The sequence below is a fragment of the Geotrypetes seraphini genome, chromosome 4, assembly GCF_902459505.1.
Source record: "Geotrypetes seraphini chromosome 4, aGeoSer1.1, whole genome shotgun sequence".
Classification (NCBI taxonomy): Eukaryota; Metazoa; Chordata; class Amphibia; order Gymnophiona; family Dermophiidae; genus Geotrypetes; species Geotrypetes seraphini.
Window position 1 is genome coordinate 197,289,016 of NC_047087.1, and position 23,579 is coordinate 197,312,594.

Below are 23,579 nucleotides of genomic sequence, written 5' to 3' on the forward strand. Positions count from 1 at the left end.
TGAACTAGAGTGGGCACTGGAATAGTGGAGGGTCGAGTTACAGTCAGTAGGTTTAGTAAATACTGTAGTGTAAAAATCACCATCTCTAATCTCAACAGACACATCCAAAAAGGAAATCTGGTTCGTACTATAAGCATGGGTGAAACGTACGTTGGGATGACAGGTATCAAGATAAGTAAAAAATCGTTCCAACTCAACCTGACTCCCATTCCAGATTAAAAAGATGTCATCAATGTATCTGGTCCAAAAAGCCACATATTTGAAAAGTTCACAGTCATACACCCAGTCACACTCAAACCTATCCATAAACAGGTTCGCAACAGCGGGGGCCATCGTTATCCCCATAGCAAAACTTCTGGAGAAATTTATCAATATAGATGGACGTGGCTTCAAGTAAAGCACCACGATTTGACACAATTGGTCTACCTGGGGGAGAGGTGGAAGACTTGTGGTTCTTTGGGAGTAGATAAAAAATAGGAATCTTAGGGTGGCATACATTCAAAAATCAAGAACAAGGTAATTGGGGCTCCATTAGCGAGACATTGTATCGATAAAGACCATGATTTTGGATCCTTACGGGCTTTAATTCTGGAGATGGTTGTTCCGGGTAGGAGAGGGGGGGACTTTAGGAGATATTTGGCTCAAAGAGAACAGCGCTGGATTAATAGGCTGGATGCATTGTGGCCAATGGGCCTTAATAGATCGTTTGAATGGCAACATTTCTATTAGAGTGTATTGTGTATTGTGTGTATTGTGATGAATGAATTATGACGTGGGTGCGTGGTGTTACGTTATGTCGTCACGAGTACGCTATAAAATTGCTGTTGCTGCCATCTTGATACAGTTTGAAAATCTGTGATCGAGTGAATTGATGTGAGTGTTAGTTTATTGTTATGTGTTTTGGTGGGTTTTGGAAGAGTGAATGCTCTAATTCTTTTTCTGATCTTCTAGTGAGCCTGTGATTTTGAATGTCCTGGTGGCCCTGACGCAGCGGATGTTAAAAATTCCCGTGAAACGTGGCCGCGTCGGCAAATTAGACACTGGTGACTGAACATAGTATAAAGACAAGTCAAGTTCTGAGATAAGTTTTTTTTTGGTCTCACATTTTTTCAAATCCTGGCTACTACATATGTATAATATCCCTTTAAAGTTGAAAGGGTTTTAGCTTCGTTAAATTGCTTTATAAAAATTTTTTTTCAAAAAAAAGACTAAACTACTGGCCAATGATTGGAGCAGGAGCTGTATAAACTATGCGGATCTTCTCAGTTTGTGATTCACTGCTGTGCGTAGGCTCCGATTCTAAGGCCAGAGCCCTTCAAGTATGTTGGGCCTCTAATACTGATATGTATTGTCCAGTATGAGCTGTATTATATACTATTTTTCCAGTTGGATGATGTCATCTTAGGTGTGGCTGATTATGGGCTCATTTTCAAAGCGGTGAAACAATGAAACAACCACAAAAAACCAATGCTCAAATCGACAATACAACAACAATAGCATCAGCTGAAGCACTAACTGTATAGTGGTTAGTGTTCAAGGGGAAAAAAGACCTCCGAGACCTTCATTCAAGCAATCAAAACTGCTGAAAGTAGTTTGTAAAGCAGGTTGTTTCTCAGTCATCGGTCAAAATATTTTAAAGTGCATAACATTTAAGTTTCAAAAGGCAAATTGTATTCGCTCAAAAAACAAGATAGCGCCAAACATAAAGAGCACTTATCTTTTCATTTTTCTTTATAATGCCACACAGTTTTAAGTACCTGTTTTTTTAAAATTGTAACCGCTTAGATCTGTAATATGCTTAAGTGGTATATCAAATATTAATAAACATAAACATTTATTGCCAGCACAATTCAATCTTGTGCTGGCAACAAATGTTTGGTGCTATCTTGTTTTTTTGAGCGAATACAATTTGCCTTTTGAAACTTAAATGTTATGCACTTTAAAATATTTTGACCAATGATTGAGCCACGACCTGCTTTACAAACTACTTTCAGTAGTTTCAATTGCTTGAATGAAGGTCTCAGGTCTTTTTTCCCCTTAAACCAGGGGTGCCCAAATGGTCAATCGCGATCAACCAGTAGATTGCAAAGGCAACGCGAATCGATCGCATTGCCTTTGCGATCTTCTTCCTTCCTCCCCGAGCCAGTCCAGACGCATACAAGTGCCGGACCCACAAAACTTCACCTCCGACATCAATTCTGATGCCGGACAGGAAGTTCTGGGCCAGCCAATCACTTCCTGGCTGGCCTGGAACTTCCTCTCCAATTGACGTCTGAATTGACGTCGGAGGTGAAGGTTTGTTGGCCTGGTACTTGTAGGCGCCTGGCCTGGCTTGGGAAGGAAGGAAAAAATTGGCGTGGTGGCTTGTGGGGAAAAGGGGGCTGTAGGAAGAGAGAAAAAGAATCGGGGAAGTGGAGAAATCGATGCGATGGCTTGGAGGAGGCAGGGGGAGAAAGAAAGAAAGGCAGGCAGGGGGAGAGAGAAGGAAAGACAGAAATAAAGAGGGGGCAGGGGGAGAGAGAAAGAAAGACAGACTGGCAGGGGGAGAGAGAAAGACAGAAATAAAGAGGGGGCAGGGGGAGAGAGAAAGAAAGACAGACAGGCAGGGGGAGAGAGAAAGACAGAAATAAAGAGGGGGCAGGGGGAGAGAGAAAGAAAAAGACAGAAAGAAAAGGGGAGGGGCAGAAAGAAAGACAGAAAGAATCACCAGACAAAAAGGTAGGAAAAATTATTTTATTTTCAATTTAGTGATCAAAATGTGTCAGTTTTGAGAATTTATATCTGTTGTCTATATTTTGCAATATGGCCCCCTTTTACTAAACCAAGATAGTGGTTTTTAGCGTCGGGAGCTGCAAGAGGCATTCAGCGCAGCTCCCTGCGCTAAAAATCCCTATCACAGTTTAGTAAAAGGGGAGGGGTATATTTGTCTATTTTTGTATAGTTGTTACTGAGGTGACATTGCATATTTTAAAGTCATCTGCCTTGACCCAAATATAAATGATAATTAATATTTTCTCTGCATACAGTGTGCTTTGTGTTGGTTTTTTTTTTATTTTATTGTTGGGTATCCTTGCCTTAAACACTAACCACTATACAGGTGCTTTAGCTCATTTTCAAAGCACCATAGGTTTCTCTGGTACTTTGTATGTCAAAAGTGCTTTGAAAATAAGCCTCTATATCTTCTTTGTTAATGGAGGAAATCCTGGACTGTGATTCTGATGCACTGACATTAGTTGAGGGCTATGCAGACAAGATTACACATGAATATAAATAATTCACTGATCAACACATATTGCACTTTGTAAACTACAAGCCTGATCATCCATCAAAAATGAAGGATAATGCTAAAACAAAACCCAAAGTCTTCTTATACTTAGATTGCACAGACAAAAAAGTGGTAATAATTGGAAGCAGGTGGAGGATAACCCCCCCCCCAAAAAAAAAAAAAAACACCCCAACAAAAAAACTGTGTGTAGAGGGAAGACACTACTTAGGATCTCTACTATATTCCCTTACCCACTAATATCCTACCTCCCATCTAGAAACCTCCAGTCATCCCAACAAAACACCCCTGTCATCCCTTCATCCCCCTTTAGTGTTTATGTTCACAGTTTATAACATAGTACTTGTACACTACTGACATTACATTACATTAGCTTCTTTTATTACGCCAATACCTTGCGGTTCTAGGTGATTACAAAAGGATGAGATTTTGGTCATACTGACCAGAGCAAATCCAAAAGGAGTACAATTGAAGACTACAATATAAAAGAGAAATTTACCTGGAAGACTGAGGATCCAACAGGGGCCCCCTCAAAGACTTCAGCAGTAAAAGGCAGATTGCTGAAAGTGGGATCATTGTCATTGAGATCCAAGAGATTCACCATGACCGTAGCACTGCTCGCAGCACGTAAAGCCGGCCTCCCTCCTGCAGAGGAAGGAACAGCATGATTAGCATGGCATGCTCAGCCTTCCTTCTTACCTTGTTTGTTTCCTTCTATACCTTTAAACCTGTATTCTAAAATCTTTCTATATTTTACCTCCAATGTAGTTTTACAGATTTTATGTTATAAAATACTACATTAGTTACAATTGTGTGTACAGGTTTGGCCATGCCTGGTTAACTACTACCAATCATTTTTATAATACTACTACACATACACAGCACTGTACAACAAAACATAGAAGAGATAGTCCCTACTCAATAGAGTGTACAATCTAATCAAGACAGACAAACTGGACAAGAAGATGCATCAATACATTGTGCTCAGGTGGGAGAATTACAAAGGGAATGATAAGACAGATTTTGGTGCTTAGAAGGTGGGCTGGAGTTTGGAATGGAAAGCATCTTCAAAGAAATGGGCTTTGAGGCTGGATCTGAATACTGCCAGAGATGGAGTCTGATGTATCAAGTCAGGCAATTTGTTCTAACCATTTGGTGCAGCAAGGTAAAGAGGAAGAAATCTGCAGTTGGTTGTAGAGGAGAAGGGTACAGATAGATTAGAGAAACTAATCCGATGAGCAGAGTGCCTGGGGGCGGGAGGGGGGGAAAGTGGGGAGCAATGAGAGATCCTGAGGAGCTACACTGTAGGTTTCAATGAATCTCTAAGGGAACAGAAGATGATACAACTTTTATATGGTGTAAATCTAAACCCAACTGGGCTGATATTCGAAGCAGGTTATGCATTCACTGACATGCAACAGGCATGACTTGCATATCATAGATTTTAAGCCACAAACAAGGGAATTCTATAAAGGATTGCTTATATTCAGAAGGCGTGTTGAGTGAATTTCTTCATGAAGACAGTTAATAAGTCTCAGTCAATCAATAAATTTTAGGTGCTAAGAGAGCACCTATCTGGAGCTTATTCTATAGTAGAACAAACTCCTACTTTCTTTTATAGAAAACTAGCATAAGAGGTAAAATATGTGCAACTATTTACAAAGAGCTGTTGTTATGTGCCATTGACTTGTGTTTGAGTCCTAGCAACTTGGTGAATTGTGGATCTAAAAAGAAATCGGTTTTATGCTAGTCCGGAAAGGTCCTTCAGCATCATCCCCATGGTTATTTTCAATGTGTCCAGCCATCTCATTGCAGGTCACCCTCTTCACCTGGTTCCTTCGATCTTCCCAAACATAATGTCCTTCTCCAGTGATTTCTCTTTTCTGATGGCGTGACCAAAATAAGACAGTCGTAAATTCATCATTTAGGCTTTGAGTTATATAGCCAGTGTGATCTCTTCCAGAATCAATTTGTTAGTTCTTCCGGCACTCCAAGGCATGCCTAAAATCCTTCTCCAGCACCAAAGCTCAAATTAGTCAATTTTCTTTCTGTAGTGTCCAGCTTTTGCATCCATAACCACTGAGAAAATGGTGACCACTGACCACTGAGAAAATGAGTGAGTGAACAAGTCTGATCTTCGTTTGAATTCTTTGTCAAGAGCCTTCATTGAAGAGCGGTGGAGTATTTCTTCTCTGCTAGTAAAGAGCTGTAAGAGGTGTAAATGCCCGTACCTAGATTGTGAAAGCATGTGCATAGATTTGAGTAATTTATAACCTATGCAACTGTGTGCCCTGCCCATTGTCCATCGAAACTCCACCCATCAGTAAAATATGCACCGTTGACTATGGCATGAACTTATAGAATTGCACAAAGCTGGAAACTGTACATTTAGGGGGGAATTCATCAAAGTGTGCTACTGTGATTTTACCACAAGTTGTGCTATTTTAGCAGACGCTCTCATTGGATAAAATGGGACCCTGTGCTAAATTAGCATAGCTTGTGGTAAAATCACAGTAGCACACTTTGATGAATTCCCCCGTTATACGCAGATGTGTTCACATGTGCCCATAAATGACAAGAATATGTACTAGTATTTACTTAAGTACTTTCCACTGAAATCTAGGCAGCTATGATGGGATTACCCTTTAAAAGGGCATTTCCATAACAGGATGCCTATAATTTGGCACACTGGAGTGAACCTGGCAGGAACCTATTCTGTTAAGGAATGTAGTGTTTTTTTTAGTTTACGTATGTTAAGAAAAGTTAGATCATTTTTTCATCAAGATCATTTTTCAGTGCTGGTACAGTCTTTTGTACTTGCCCAGATGGATTATTGTAATTCTGCATACTTAGGTATCAAACAGGTAGTTTGAGAAGACTTCAGTTAATACAGAATACGGCAGCTAAACTCATCTTTGGGAAGGGAAAGTACGATCATGTCTCCCCTCTGTTGAGAAAGCTTCAATGGCTACCAATCCGTTTTAGGATCCAGTTTAAATGCGCCTGGGTCATTTTTAAGCTTCTCTAAGGAATATTTGGTCCTTTGGTCCCTTTATACTGGAATACCCTTAGATCTTGCCATTCGAGGAATACACAGAGCTATAAATTACTGTTCCCTTCCTTCAGAGGAATTAAATTGGCCAGGAAACTCAGTCAATCTTTCACTTATAAATTGGTAGAAATGTGGAATGGGCTTCCTGATTCTGTCAGATTGATAGGTTGTAAAGTCCTAAAAACCTTATTTACACAATACTTGAACAGTTTACCTAAAGATTAAACAAATTGATTGCCCTACAACACTTATTTTCTCCTATGCTCTTGTTTGCTTTTTTGCTGGTCTTTAATTACTTGTAAACTGAGTTGAGCTCCTGGGAGATGACCCGGTATATAAACCGAAGACTAGATTAGATTAGATTAAAGAATATTATTCTATTAAGGAATGTAGTTTCCCTTATAGAATACTAGCCTAACAGGTGCTCTTTATAGAATCAGTATGGGGCTGATTCTATAAAGAACACCTAAAGTTAAGCGCCTCTTAGGCACCTAAACTAATTGGCAAAATACCCTTAATAGGCTCAATAATTGCAAAAAAAAAATAATTGGGTGACAGGCACCTACTGCATGGCGCTTAGCAGCGCCTAATGCCTAAGTGGGCATTTCTAAGGGCGGAGCGTAACTTAGGCACTGCTAAGCACGAATCTCCCAAAACAGGTGCCTGAAATATTGGCCTACATTTCAGACGCCTACGTTTTTACATAGGCACCGCTATCTGCAATTCTGTAAATCAGGGATAGGGAACTCCGGTCCTCGAGAGCCGTATTCCAGTCGGGTTTTCAGGATTTCTCCAATGAATATGCATTGAAAGCAGTGCATGCAAATAGATCTCATGCATATTCATTGGGGAAATCCAGAAAACATGACTGGAATACGGCTCTCGAGGACCGGAATTCCCTACCCCTACTGTAAATGGTACCTAAGTGTGACTGACACACGGCCGGTGCCATTTATTTAGGTGCCGGCCGATTTTGGGCTCCGTTTATAGAATCAGCCCCTATGTGCTTAGGTGTGAGCATTTATAATAGCCAAGTGTGGTGGCACTTAATTGCTACACCAAGGCCTCAAAGAATGTATTAATAAAGGGCTCACTAGAGCAAGAGCTGTGAACAGAGAAACACTCCAGTCCATTGAGTCAATAGATCCACACCAGACTTTGCAGTTTGCAATTTTTTTCATTTTTCAAAAGACCTCCAGAAGGTTTTAAGAAAACATTTGTACATATTAGAGGGGCATCGTTGTTTTAAAGCAAAAAAAAAAACTAACTGTAGCTTACACGCAGGGTAAGAATATTAAAGAAATGATTGCACCATCTGCTTTCCACATGAAATTGTATCCACAGCAGGCCATTCACCATGTGGCAGGTGCTCAGTATGTTCATGTTCATTAATAGTCAATGATTTTGTTCATCCAAGGACAGGAAAAATATACTGTTTCGAAGTCTAACTGTAATATTGATAAAATAATTAGTGTCATTGTGTGCCCCTGTTCACTTTTAAATGTTGGAAAGACTATTCAAGTTAAAACAAGAATAACTGAACATTGAAGCAATATTATTTATTCAGTTTTCTATACTATTCTCCCAAAGGAGCTCAGAATGGTTTACATGAAGTTATTCAGGTACTCAAGCATTTTTCGCTGTCTGTCCTGGCAGGCTCACAATCTATCTAATATACTTGGGGCAATGGGAAGATTTAGGCCCAAATTCTTTAACCAGTGACTAATGTTAGGCACCTATTTTGGTGGCGCCCATCTAAATTGATCAACAAGCTCAATTAAGCTTTTTAATCAGCACTAATCGAAACGTAGGCGCCTATCAAGAAAGAGCGATTCTGTAACAAGGTGCCTCAAAAAAAATTTAGGCGGCCTTCAAAAAAATAGGCTCGATGCACGTTAGGCTTGGGTGTGGCTACGTGCTAGGCGCCTTGTTGCAGAATCGCTGCTCTTAAGCATGCTTAAGCGCTCGCATGGGCGCCTAACTTTTATTTGTGCCTAGAGCTGGCCTAATTATTGGGCGCCTCCAAAATAGATGCCGCTCAGTGTGATTCACTAAACAGCACCCAATTTTACTTGAATCGCGCTGAACAGTGCCTAATTTGGCGCCTAAATTTTGGGCGCTTCTTATAGAATTTGCCCTTAAGTGCTCCTGTGGAACAGTCTACTTGGTCATCTGAGATTATGCATAGAATGTGTCAACTTTAAGAAATTATTAAAGACCCAATTATTTGTCGATGCCTATATGTAGGTAGTAGAAACAATTCTAGTGCCCTATTGGACATGTGGCTGTCTTATACATGTAAATCATGAATATTGCCTATGTTTATGTTTTTAAAGATGCATTCGACAACTAATAAAATTAAATTTGGTCTACAACCCTGAAATTTGGATTAGATCAGGCGCTTTTAACTTTAAAAAGGGCAAATACGATCGCATGAGAGCCATGGTGAAACAACGACTCAAGAAAAAGGTGGATAAAATTGAAACAGTAGACCAGGCATGGTCCCTACTGAAAAGTACTATCACAGAAGCACAAAACCTACACATTCCGAGGATCTCCAAGGAAGGGAGAACAAAAGGTAAGGGAGAACCGGCATGGCTTACCAGACAGGTGAAGGAAGCCATAAAAGAAAAGAAGGACTCTTTCAAAAAATGGAAACACATCAAAACGACCGAAGCATGGAAAAAACATAAAGACGAACAGAAGAAATGTCACAAGGCGGTGAGGGATGCCAAAAAGGACTATGAAGAAAAAATAGCGCAAGAGGCCAAGAACTTCAAGCCCTTCTTTAGATACGTGAAAGGGAAAAAACCCGCATAAGAGGCGGTGGGACCCCTGGACGACCAGGGAAGAAAAGGGTACATTAAGGAAGATAAACAAATTGCGGACAAACTAAATTCCTTCTTTGCGTCTGTCTTTACGGAGGAGGATACTGCAAAAATACCAGAGGCAATGAAAGTGTTTAATGGAGTAATGGAAGACAGCCTCACCACAGTTGAAGTGGAGTTGGACCAGATATACTACCAGATCGACAAACTTAAAAGTGACAAATCCCCTGGACCGGATGGAATTCATCCGAGAGTATTAAAGGAATTGAAGGTTGAAATCGGAGAGCTATTGCAGAAACTTGCCAATCTGACAATCAGAACTGGACAGATACCAGAAGACTGGAAGATAGCGAATGTCACGCCAATTTTCAAAAAAGGATCGAGAGGGGAACCGGGCAACTACAGACCTGTGAGTCTTACGTCTGTCCCTGGAAAGATGGTTGAAGCACTGATCAAGGATAGCATAGTCCGGCACCTAGATACACACGACTTGATGAAACCCAGTCAACATGGGTTCAGGAAAGGGAAATCATGTTTAACGAATTTGCTTCAATTTTTTGAGACCGTGAACAAGCAAATTGATAGTGGAATGCCGGTGGACATAATTTATTTGGACTTCCAGAAAGCATTCGACAAAGTTCCGCATGAAAGACTTCTCAGGAAACTACAAAGCCATGGAATAGAGGGAGATATACAAAGGTGGATAGGCAAATGGCTGGAAAACAGGAAGCAGAGAGTGGGCATAAATGGGAAGTTCTCAGACTGGGAGAAAGTGACTAGTGGTGTGCCCCAGGGCTCGGTACTTGGGCCGATTCTATTTAATATATATATCAATGACCTGGAAGGCGGAATATCCAGTGAGATCATTAAGTTTGCAGACGACACAAAGCTATGCCGGGAAATCAGATCGCAGGAAGATAGCGAGGAACTCCAGAGCGACTTGTATCAGCTAGAGAAATGGGCAGAGCAATGGCAGATGAAGTTCAACGTGGAGAAATGCAAAGTAATGCATTTAGGTAGTAAGAATAAGGAACACGAGTATAGAATGTCAGGAGCAACTCTGGGTAAGAGCGAACAAGAAAAGGACCTGGGTGTACTGATAGATAGGACCCTGAAGCCGTCGGCACAATGTGCGGCAGCGGCAAAGAAAGCAAACAGAATGTTGGGCATGATAAAGAAAGGAATCACGAGTAGATCGGAGAAAGTCATAATGCCGCTTTATAGAGCAATGGTCAGACCACACTTGGAATACTGTGTACAACATTGGTCTCCCAACCTAAAGAAGGATATAAAACTGCTGGAGAGGGTGCAGAGACGAGCAACGAAACTAATAAGAGGTATGGAGAAATTGGAATACGAGGAACGACTCAAGAAACTGGGATTGTTCTCCCTTGAGAAGAGGAGGCTGCGAGGGGACATGATAGAGACGTTCAAAATACTGAAAGACATCGATAAAATAGAGCAGAAAAAACAAATTATTTACATTGTCCAATGTGACACGGACAAGAGGACATGGTTTGAAGCTAAGGGGTGACAGGTCCAGGACAAATGTCAGGAAGTTCTGCTATACGCAGCGAGTGGTGGACGCATGGAATGCTCTTCCACAGGAGGTTATTAAGGAATCCACTGTGCTAGGATTCAAAGGCAAATTAGATGCACATCTCCTTATGAGAGGCATAGAGGGATATGGGTGATTAGAACAATCAGGTGTATACCTGACTGGGCCTCCGCGTGTGCGGATCGCCGGACTCGATGGACCATGGGTCTGATCCGGAGATGGCAATTCTTATGTTCTTATGTTCTTATGTTCAATTGTGCCCTGGCTTTTAAACTCTCTGATGCGCACTGCTCTCCTCCTCCCTATTGTTTTTTCCTTACATGTCTTCTTTACTATTTTTAAATTTGAATTTCCTTCCCATCCCATTCCTTCTGTATCTCGTTTGTCGTGTCAGTCACATTTATATAGTTTGTTTCCCTTCGATTACTGTAATTTAATATTTTAATATTTTGTACATCGCTTAGAATTTGGAATAAGCGATTAATCAAATATTTAATAAACTTGGAAACTTTTATGAATATTGTCTTGTCAATGGTCTTATGAAATTTTTTTGAATGTACTTGATTTTTGAAACCACCTAGATTCCAGGCGATATATAAAGGTGTTAAATAAAATAAAAATAAAGTGACTTGCCCAGGGTCGCAGGGAACAATGTGGGTTTGAGTCCTCAATCTCAGGGTGCTGAGGCTGTAGCTTTAACCACTGCGCCATCAGAGCAGCCTTGGTACAGGCTTGTTTGGATTTTTCACATTTATTTTTGTATTTAAGGTTGTCAGGATCTCATGGTGTAGGGGAAATATTGATGAAGTATAACAACAAGAAGAACAACTCATTTTTGAGTTGGACACTGTTTTCACCACAGGTCTAAATGCCAAAATTGATGTATGTTTTTAAATGAAATTTGTTCAAAAGATACCTTGTAACAATGTATTCCATTTTAAGAATAACTAACAATTTATATGTTCTATTTCACTGCAGAACTGTTCAATGAATATGGGATTTCCTTTTCTTTTTTTTTATTTCAATAATTTTATTGAATATTATAAATAATATACAAAAAGCAGTTCAAGTACATAAAGATTGAATAAAAAAAAAATAGTGATGTATAAACAAGAGAAACCATAATTGCATTCATTTGCATATAACAGACTAGTAAGAAGAATTCAATGTATTTGAAACTGCTAAGAAAAGAAATAGAAAGGATAGATGAAGCAGAGATGATGAAATAAAAGAAAGGAATAGAGAAAAAAAAAAAAAAAAAAAAAAGAGAGATAGAGAAAGAGAGAGAGAGTGAGAGAGTGGCAGAAGTGTCTACGAGGCAGAGTGAACATATGAATCTAAGAATGACCAAGGTGATTTATTTCGCACCAAATTTGTAGAGAAACGGGATATCATATTCTTTTCATATGCATATGTTTCGAATTTGTGGTACATGCTCAAAGAGTTCCACCAAAAGGTGTAGTCTAGTAGTGTGGATGACTTCCAATTTTTCAAAATGTGCATAAGAGCTGTCACAAACATGGTGTCAATGAGTTTAGGAGGACAGTTTGATAGTGCAAAACAAGGATGTTGATTTCCTTTTCAAATGGCGCAAAATGACCAAGTAGGAGTATTTTGGGTTTTAAAGAATGTACACTTCTGGTAAAGGATTCTGATTTGTATGTGTTCATTTTTTAACCAAGTGAATCTGCCTTTCGATTACTTGTTATGTTAGTTAATTTATTCATTTATGTTTCTTTACATTTTTGAATATCTATAGCAGTGTCCCACAAACTTTTTGGCCAGCGGCACACTAAACCCGATGCCCTGGCCAGAAGGCATCCGTAAGTGCACGGATGTTGATGCAATGATGTCACGTGCATGCGTGATGTCAGAACGTCAATGTCCGCGCATGCGCGGAGGCCTTCTGGCAGCAACGGGGGGGGGGGGGAGGAATCCTGGAGGAGGGGAGGTGCAGGGGGGGAGGAGGAGAGACACCAGCCAGGAAGAGAGTCATGCCGTGAGAGGCACGTCTTATAAGCAGTCAGCTGGCATTAGCGCCTCTCCTCCTTACCGGCGTCTCGTCGGGGCATACCTGGAATCTGCTGAGGATGCTAAGGTCCACCTTGGAGATTAGCACTCAAGAAAAGGATCTGGGTGTCATCATAGACAATATGAGGAAATCTTCCGCCCAATGTGCCAAAAAAAGCAAATAAGATGCTAGGAATTATTAAAAAAGGGATTGTTAACAAGACTAAGAATGTTATAATGCCCTTGTACACGCCAGTGCCTTCCTACCTGACGTCAACTTGCGGGATCATCAGTTCAGTTAAAAAGCTAAGAAGTCAATTAGGGAGGTGGGAGGGTTGTGAGAATATCTGCCTGCTGTCCTCGGATAATACCTGTTACAGGTAAGTAACTATGCTTTATCCTAGGACAAGCAGGCAGTATATTCTCACATGTGAGACTCTCTAGCTAGAAATAAAAGGGTTGGAGGGTAGTTTGTTTTTAAATTGAGAATAAATTTTGTAGAACTGCTTGGCTGAATGGACTATCTCATCTGGAATGTCTCTTCAGACAGTAGTGTGATGTGAAGGTATAAACTGAGGACCAAGTGGCTGCTTTACATATATTTTCAATGGAAGTGTAACCTAGATGAGCTACTGAAGTCACCAGAGCCCTAACTTTATGTGCTTTGATACGACCTTCTAATGTCAGTTGTTTGAACTCCTTGAGACTGTAGCATGCCTGCTACCTCCTTTTGTAGTATCTCCTTGATTCGATTTTGGAGGGAAGGTACCAGTACTGTGGTAGCCATCAGTATAGATGGTACTAGGTGCTGAGGCATTGGTGACCTCATGCCTTCTAGGAGACACTACCAGCAAAGATGGTGACCTGGTTCCCATGCGCCGACATTTTGAATGCTTCGATGGTGTGAACATCTGGGATGACACCAATGCATATTTAGAGGGGGAAGCACGCCTATGCTTCTTAGCCTATTTATTGGTATCTCCTGATGCTTGTAGCAGCGATTATGTAGACATTGAGTAAAGCGTCAATGTCGGTGCCAGCTTCGATGCTGAAGATGGAACTTGCATGTCAGCATCAAAGGTGGCAGACATCCTCGATGCTCCCAATGTTGTTCCCAAAAAATTTTGAATTGGAGCTGTTTAGCCTTCAGTGACCTCTTTTGAAGTTGAGAGCAGTACTGACAAGTGTCTACATGGTGGTCAGGGCCAAGACACTGAAAGCACCAATTATTTGGATCAGTGATTGAAATGGTTCTGTTGCACCGAGTGCACCACTTGAATCTACTAGAAGGCTTTGACATGGAGGGAAAGACCGCCAATGCAAGACTGAAGGTACTCTATGGTCCGAGGAGGTCCAAATAAAAATGAATGTGAAAAGAGTTCGACACTCCTGGCATGAGGGAAGGCTTGAGGTGGGCCAAAGGCCCAATGACTGAACCTTGGGAAAAAATTAAATTTGTCAAAGGAAAAAGACTGAAAATGAAATAAAAGTGTAACTAATGAAGAAAAAAGAACCGGGAAGGCACAAAAATATGAGTTTGACACGCTTTTGGAAGAACCTCAAATAACACAGCTTCTTAACTCCACGGTGCAGGTAGTTTTCAGACTTGCAAAAGTTTAAAATGACAGTATACTTTTGTACTGTCTGTACCGGGTTCCTTGAATAACATCACCCCCCATGTTAAAATATACGGCCTGCTTGTCCTAGGATAATTCATTCACCATTTGTACTCACTATTTTCACAGTGTATTGGCATTTTCACGCTTGTTTTCTTCAAGATTATTACCATTTCTTGTTTAAAGATCACAGTGGGGGTAAATGCCTTTCCTACTCAAATAACTGCAAACTGATAAGGGCAAAAAACAAGACCGACTGACACTGGCATATGAGAAACAGCTTATGTTTAAGCTATGAATAAATAAGAAAAGCAAGGACAAAAAGAGATTATAGTTGGGGCCAGAAAAGAACCCTTGGGAATGCCTTTTATTGTGGTCTATGGACTGAATTGTTATTTTTCCTGTGTTATCATTGTTTGATTACTGCTTGTATCATAAGGATAAAAGCATAAGAACATAAGAATAGCATTTCTGGGTCAGACCAGTGGTCCATCTAGCCCAGTATCCCGTCTTCGCGGAGGCCTTTCCAAGTCACAAGTACCTGGCAAAAACCCAAATATTAGCAGCATTCCTGTCTCGAGCAAACTATGGACTTTTCCTCCAGGAACTTGTTCAAAACTTTTTATAAAACCCAGATACATTAACTGCTCTTACCACATATTCTGGCAACATGTTCAAGAGCTTAACTATTCTCTGAGTGAAAAAATATTTCCTCCTATTAGTTTTAAAAGTATTACTCTAACTTCATCGAGTGTCCCCTAGTCTTTGTAAATCTTGATGTAGTAAAAAAAAAAAAAATTGATCCACTTGTACCCTTCTACATCACTCAGGATTTTATAGACTTCAATCATATCTCCCCTCAGCTGTCTCTTTTCCAAGTTGAAGAGCCCTAACCTCTCTAGTCTTTCCTCATACGAGAGGAGTTCCATCCCCTTTATCATCTTAGTTGCTCTTCTTTGAACCTTTTCTAGTGCTGCTATATCTTTTTTTGAGATAAGACCAGAACTGAATACAATACTCAAGGTGAGGTTGCACCATTGTACGATACAGAGGCATTATAACATTCTTAGTCTTGTTAATCATCCCTTTTCTAATAATTCCTAGCATCCTGTTTGCCTTCTTGGCCGCCGCCGCACATTGGGCGGAAGATATCAGCATATTGTCTATGATGACACCAAGATCCTTTTCTTGAGCGCTGACTCCCAAGGTGGACCCTAGCATCTGATAACTATGATTTGAATTATTCTTCCCATTGTGCATCACTTTGCATTTGTCCACATTCAATTTCATCTGCCATTTGGATGAACAGTCTTCCAATTTCCTAAGGTCTTCCTGTAGTTTTTTACAGTACACATGTGTTTTAACAACTTTGAGCAGTTTAGTGTCATCTACAAATTTAATCACATTGCTCATAGTTCCAGTTTCTAGATCATTTATAAATAAGTTAAATAGCACCGGTCCCCAGTACAGATCCCTGCTGCACACTATTTACCCTCCTCCACTGAGAAAAATGGCCATTCAACCCTACCCTCTGTTTTCTGTCCGATAACGAGTTCTTAATCCACAATTGAACATTGCCTCCTATATCATAACTTTTTAATTTTTCTAGGATCCTCTCATGAGGAACTTTATCCAAAGCCTTCTGGAAATCTAGATACACTACATCAAACGGCTTGCCTTTATCCACGTTTATTCACACCTTCAAAGAAGTCAAGTAAATTGGTGAGGGAAGACCTCTCTCAGCTGAACCCATGCTGACTCTGTCTCATTAAATCATGTTTTCCTATATGTTCTACAATTTTATTTTTTATAATTGTTTTCACTATTTTGCATCGAAGTCAGGCTTATCGATCTATAATTTTCCGAATCTCCCAAGTTCAAGTTCAATTTATTTAATATACCGCAAATATAAAACCAGAAGGCAGATCTAAGTGGTTTACAATAAAAAAGTTAAAATAAAATAAAAAAACTAAATAGGGTAAGTACAAAAGGAAGACAAAACGCAAAGAAAAACAACTGAGAACATGGGAAACCCTTTTTAAAAATTGGCATAACTTTGGTCACCCTCTAATCTTCAGGTACTATAGATGATTTTAATGACAGGTTACAGATCACTAATAGCAGATCAGCAATTTAATGCTTGAGTTCTTTTGGTACCCTGGGATATATACCATCTGTCCAGGTGATTTATCACTCTTTAATTTGTCAATTTGTCATAGTACGTCTTCAAGGTTCACCAAGATTTCTTTCAATTCTTTTAACCTCATCACACTGGAAAACCATTTCTGGTTCAGGTGGATTTCTTAAGTCTTCTTCAGTAAAGACTGAAGCAAAGAATTCATTCAGTCTCTCCGCTATGGCTTTATCACCCCTGAGCGCATTTTTTACTCCTTGATCATCCAAAGGTCCCACGGATTCCTCACAGGTTTTCTGCTTTTGATGTACCTAAAAAAAATTGTTACTATGAGTTTTTGTCTCTTTAGCAAGTTGTTCTTCATAAAATTTGCGGACGACACCAAACTATTTAGTGGAGCTCGGACAAAGGAGGACTGCAAAGAATTGCAAAGAGACTTGGACAAACTAGGGGAATGGCAGAGAGATGGCAGATGAAATTCAATGTTGAGAAGTGTAAAGTATTGCATGTGGGAAGCAAAAATCCAAGGTATAATTATACGATGGGAGGGATGTTATTGACTGAGAGTACCCAAGAAAGGGACTTGGAGGTAATGGTGGACATGACAATGAAGCCAACGGCACAGTGCGCAGCTGCCGCTACGAGAGCGAATAGAATGCTAGGTATAATGAAGAAGGGTATTACAACCAGAACGAAAGAAGTTATCCTGCCGCAGTATCGGGCAATGGTGCGTCCACATCTTGAGTACTGCGTCCAGTATTGGTCACCGTACCTTAAGAAGGATATGGCGTTACTCAAGAGAGTTCAGAGGAGAGCGACACGACTGATTAAGGGGATGGAAAGCCTTTCATACACTGAGAGATTGGAAAAACTGGGACTCTTTTCCCTGGAAAAGAGAAGATTAAGAGGGGATATGATAGAGACTTACAAGATCATGAAAGGCATAGAGAGAGTAGAGAGGGACAGATTCCTCAAACTTTCAGAAAATAAAAAAACAAGAGGGCATTGGGAAAAGTTGAAAGGGGACAAATTCAAAACAAATGCTAGGAAGTTCTTCTTACACAACGTGTGGTGGACACCTGGAATGCAATTCCAGAGGACGTTATAGGGCAAGAATACGGTACTGGGGTTTAAGAAAGGATTGGACAAATTCCTGCTGGAAAAGGGGATAGAGGGGTATAGATAGAAATTTACTGCACAGGTCCTGGACCTGTTGGGCCGCCGCGTGAGCGGACTGCTAGGCGCGATTGACCTCAGGTCTGACCCAGCGGAGGCATTTCTTATGTTCTTAGTCTCACTATTCATTGCAATAACATTTATAGCAAAAGGCAAAGCAGAAAAACTTAGCTGCACTGCAGGATCATCTGGGCTGCAGTACTCTCATGATCGACTTCCGAACCCTTCAAGCCACTTCCAATGGCTTCCTTCTACTACAGAATTTATGCAGCTAGTAACCCAACAGGGAAATCCCCCATTTTGCCTGAGTAGGCTGCGTCAGGGGTTTCACTTTTGTTCTTTCTTCCTTTTTTGACAAACGCCGACAAACTTGAATGCACTGCACCCTGCCCGATCATTTCAAAAATGGCACTCCAGGACTCAGATGCCGAGAAAAGAACTGCCCTTTGATACAGAGACTCTGCCCAGTTCTTCTCCCTAAGCCAATCAGTTTTAAATATCTTCATTCATACCGATCGGCACTTAGTCAGTGATGTCAATCAGCCTCAGTTAGTTAAAAAGCCGACCGCTTTACTCGATTATTCGGGTATACAGTATTCAGCAAATATATCCAATGTTGCTCACGCTGACGTAAAAAACGCAGCCAATTACCTTTTCTCACAGATTGCTTAAATGCATAATCCTGAAAAAACGTCATCAAACTGAACTTATGATGGAACTGTTGGCAGTGTACCACCAGCGGTTCTTCTCCTCGGCCTGTTTGTAGACAGGATCTATGTTCTTGTAACCAAATTTTAAACATTCTTGATGTCTGTCCTATATAAATCAAAGGGCAAGGACACTGAATCCCATAAATCACACCACTGGACATGCTGTATAGTCTAATTCATATTGTTCATGGGTAACTGGATGTTCAAATACCTGTGTCTCTACCATCAGTGGGCAAGTGGAGCACTGTCCACATTTATGATGTCCTTTGATTTCCTGCATTCTCATTCCTATATCTGTGGGTAAGATATTTGGACTCAAAATATCACTCAAATTGATGTTCCTTTGAAAGGAGAGCAATATTGTAGATTGTTCAAAGCAGAATGTGCTTTTGAGCAATGAAAAATGAGGACATGTAGCCCTCTGTAGTTTAATATACAGATCAGTGTTTTTCATAACAAAAGGCAAAATCCGATCATTATGTCTGTCATCCTTTTGTGTAAGCAGCTCCTCTCTAAGATTATACAATGCTCTAGTATACAGACACTTCAAATTGTGTTTTTCCTTGTATCTACAGGCTGCTGAGAAGATGACAGGGATAACTTCACATTTTTACTCTGCTTCCCTCTTAAGCACTCTTGGCTTTCTTTCACCATTTTTGAAACCTATTAGGATTCCCTAAATGGTCTGATTCAACAGTATCCTTCAAGGATACTCCACACCAAACCATCTGCTCCTGGCCAACTGTCGGCCCCCCCCCCCCAGTCTTAGTTTAAAGCAGTTCTATCTCCTTTTTAAATATTAGTGCCATATTTGCAAAAAAAAAAAAAAAACTTTGTTAAAAAAAGAAAGTTACAGTCCACCCAAAACATTCTGGAACCAACTAAGAACTAGTTCACCAATACAAAATATCTTTTAAACATGAAATCAGCACATTATGGTCAACCAAACTGAATGCAGCATTGAGATTAAGGGAGATTATTATCTATCCTGATATCCATATTAGTTGTAACCCCATTCAGTAATATCTTGGTACTGTGGCTTGTATGAAATCCTGATTAATGGGGTGCATAGCAACATTTTTCTTTTTTTTTTTTTAGTAAGTTGGTCATTTTATTTAAAAATGTATTACTCACAAACATCCAACAATTCTGTGCGAGTTACAATAAAACATATATAATTAAAAAACAAATATCAGACTAAAACGTAAACCATACTAAAAAATGATTTTACAATTAAACATCCATACTTATATCAGAAACTGAATCATATAACATACTTCCAGACTCAGTCACTCAAGAAAAACATGTTTAGCATTTCTTAAATATGTATGCATGTCATTTTGTAAATGCAAAGTTTTTTATGCGGTATATACATTTTTAAATAAAAAAATTTCTTTAAATGACATATCCCCCTTTTTACAAAACTGCGGAAGCATTTTTTTAGTGCAGGCCGGTGCGCTGAATGCTCTGTGCTGCTCTCGACGCTCACTATGAGTGTCGGGAGCAGCGCAGGGCATTCAGTGCACCGGCCTGCGCTAAAAAATGCATTCATGTTTTTGAAAAAGGGGGGATAGTTTTAACCATCCTATATTGAAGTATGTTGACTCAAGACAATTTATTGATCAGATGAAATGTAGACTTAACAGTTGATAATTATCTGCTATAGAAGGGGGCTAAAGCAAATATTTACAAGATGCTACTAAAGTATATATCTACTGTATATCTATGTATTTATTTAATTAACAGAGATGGATAGGCAAACGATTGTGCTAATTTGAATCACCCTTAATTAAAGAAGGCTGGGAGTTTTGTCAAATATTTACTTCAAAATATGTTCCAATATATAGAACATAAGCCCCCTGATCTCCTTTTCGGTTTAGCGTTCTGAACCCCTTTTTTACCCCATGGCAAACCCCAGGAACAACTCAGCTGTACAGAGGTATAGAAGTGAGGCCTACTGTCAGTAGCTGAGATGACTATCTTTCTCATTAGCTCCGCTTCGACAGGGTCAGGGTTCTCCCGGTCCAGTACGATCCCACTGGTTCGAATCTTCCCTGTTGTGCTATTCAAGACATAAAACTTGTTGGGTGGAATGATGCTGTAATACCACTGTGCCATTCTCAGCCAGGTCAGGGTCATAGGCAAATACCTTATGTAAGGGGAGGAAAGAGACACAGATTGAAAATAGTGGGTCACAGCAATATAATTTAGAAATAAATGCAATGCTCTTTCGATACACATCAGTGAATCTTAGGACTGTTTCTCACATATACAGGTATTTTGCTGAATTCTCATTAAACTCAAAGGGCTTTCCCTTATTGTTTTATGAAAAGACATGCCGGCTGTCCATCTTTAGCAATGGACTCCTTAGTTAATCTTGATGATATTCGCTGCTTCCACTTTATCCTTTCTAAACTTTTTGATTTTAAGTGGGACATGTTGGCATCTTTTTTTTTCTTCCAACATCAAACCCTAGAAGTTATCACAACTGTAATTCAGCAGTAGAACCCCCTCCCCCCCACCCCATTCTTGTGTACTCATATCAAGCATGCAAGATTTTGTTCAAACAAGATTTTGTTTCAAACCACCCTATGTCTAGCCAAAAGTAAATGGTGTTGGTCTTTTTTGCTTTAATTCAGCAGTAAATTTCTAGGAGTATATTGTGCATTTTTGTCTTTTATAGACAGAGGATCACATTAGATACCGTATTTACTCGAATATAAACCGAGGTAACCTTTTTTTCCCCTAAAAAAGGAGGAAAAAAAAGGTTGACTTGAATATAAACTGGGGGTTGTTTAATATTCAAGTACAGTGCCTTGCCTTGCCCTGTCAGGCTCTTGGTACCCTGTTCCAACCTCCCTTGCTGTTCTGCCAGTCTCTTCACCCACCCCTTCCCTCCCTGCCAGATTCTGTACCTGTCCCCCCTCCTCCTGATGCCTTGCAGGCCTCTACTGGGCCTGCTGTAAGTCCTGGTGGCCAGTGGTGGGCAGGAACAGGAGGGATCCCTCCCACCTCCTGTCCCAGCCGATTCTAAAAATTTTACCTCTCTCCCACCTCCCCATGTACCTTTAGAATTCCTGGTGATCCAGCAGTGAACCAAAACAGGAGTGACCTCCCTTTGCTCCTACCCGTGCAGAGCCGCTAGCTGATGATTGCTGTGAGTTCATGGCAGCCAATCAAGCTTGCGGGCTCTGCACGGAAGGTAGCTCCTGGCACTGTTCATTGCTGGACCACTAGGGATTCTAAAGGTATACGGGAGAGGTTGGGAGGAGGTAAAAATTCTTAGAATTGGCTGGGCCAGGAGGTGGGAGGGATCCCTGCTGTCCCGGCCAACCCTGGACCACGAGGGATTTAAAAGATACACTAGGGAGGGGGAGGGAGGTAAAAGTTATTAGAGTCAGCCGGGACAAGAGACAGAAGGGATCCTTCTGTCTTGGCCCACTGCTGGACCACCAGGTCTCTCGGCAGGCCCAGCAGATGCTTGAAACAGGTTCGGGGGGGGGGGGGTAGGTGGTGGTGGGGGGTCAGCGTTGACCCGAATATAAACCAAGACCCCCATTTCTGGCCCAAAAATCTTGATTTTATATTCAAGTATATATGGTATTTGCAATTTGGGAAATTATCAATGAAACAATGGAATACCTCTTTCTTAAATGTCTTATTCCTTGTATAAGTCCAGTGTGCACACCTCCTTAGAAAAATAATACTATACATGGTGGATGAGTGGCAGGACTGGTGAAATACACAAAAGACCTGTGCACTTCAAAGAAAACAATGCTTTTTTTTCTCTTTTATTTTAAGTTCACAGAAATAAAATATATTTGACAAACAGAAGAGAAAAAAATAATTTTCTGTGTTATTAAGCCACAGCAGGTATTCCAGCTTCGAGCCGATGACTGAGGAGCTTGCCAAAAACAGCGTAAAGTACAAATGATGCACATGCTCAGGCTGAAAATTTGACTCTGTAATCGGCAACAGATCCCTGGTTTGCAGTAGATGTAACTCAGGATTTATAAAGACGATGAATTTTTATATTCCAACTATATTTTCTATCTTTATAGCCCTTTCCACCCTCTCCTCTGTCCCTCTGTAACTCTACTAACTGAAGAGCTATTAGGAAAGTACTGAGTTTTGAGCACAGATCTACAGCTGCTACCCCTCAGTTATTTAATCTCCTTTTGCCTCAACATATTACAAAGTATCCTATACAATAAAGCATATGTGATAGTTCTCTTTAAGTAATGATCATGAATATTCAGCAAGCATTTCTAATTTGACAAAAGTAAATAATTAAAATTGTTACATGGACAAACCACTTATCAGGCTTATCCAATTGAAACAAAAATTGCTCTCACTGAGTGGGGGGGGGAGGGAGTTACAAAGCTGGGTTAAGTCAATAAACTGTGTTCGTAGCCCCTTAATAAGACTAAGGCCCAGATTCACTTATATAGGAGTCAATCGCTGTTGGTTGATTTTAAAACAGCGATTGATTCAATATCTTCTTTGCATGCTGCAAACTCCGACTCAAACCGATTGAGTCGGGGCAGAGCCTCACAGTAGTGACAGGAGAAGCAGCCTCCTGTCACTGCTGTCAGGGCTTCTGCCAGTTTAAATTTTTTTTTGTTTATTCAGGCAGATATTTTGCATGTATTACACACGCAAAATATCAGCCCTAATTAATTTTTTTAAAGCCCCCACCCCTTCCCAACAAGTGCACCTTCCCCCATCTCTCTCCCCCTAAAGTTCTCCCCCATACCACTGCCCGACACTGCTGCCGCGGCTTCAAAATTATGGCAGGAGGGATTCCCACTCCCTCCTGCCATCGGTCCAACTCCCGACTTCTCCCCTCAAAAAACAAACAAACGGCAGAAGGGATGTCGACTTCCTCCTGCCACCGAATGCTCCCTCCCCGTTCCTGGTCTCTTACTCACCTCCCCCCCCCCGTACCTGTAATGGAGCAGGAGAGGTGCTCAGTCCCTCCTGCTCCAATGACTCCAGGACGTGTCTGAGGCCCTGCCCCAGCGCATCATGTGATGAACGGGGAGGGGCCTAAGGCCCTAATTGGCTCAGGTGCCTTGGGCTCCTCCCTTGAGGGGCCTGAGGTGCCTAAGCCAATCAGGGACTTCCTTAGGGAGTAGTCTAAAGAAGTCCCTGACTGGCCAAAGCAATAGCCAATCAGGCCACTGGGCCGCTGAAATAATGCTGCTTATGA

The 23,579-nt window shown here is 40.7% G+C and overlaps 1 protein-coding gene across 1 annotated transcript in view; it reads right to left on the bottom strand.

The window, feature by feature from the left end:
• The window catches only part of CDH23 (cadherin related 23), a 1,673,137-nt gene that overhangs the window by 535,303 nt on the left and 1,114,255 nt on the right, over nucleotides 1-23,579 (bottom strand). Inside the window, exon 23 of the mRNA XM_033942780.1 lies at nucleotides 3,783-3,928. Within this exon, the coding sequence (XP_033798671.1) occupies nucleotides 3,783-3,928 (146 nt within the window). The remainder of the gene's footprint in view (nucleotides 1-3,782; nucleotides 3,929-23,579) is intronic.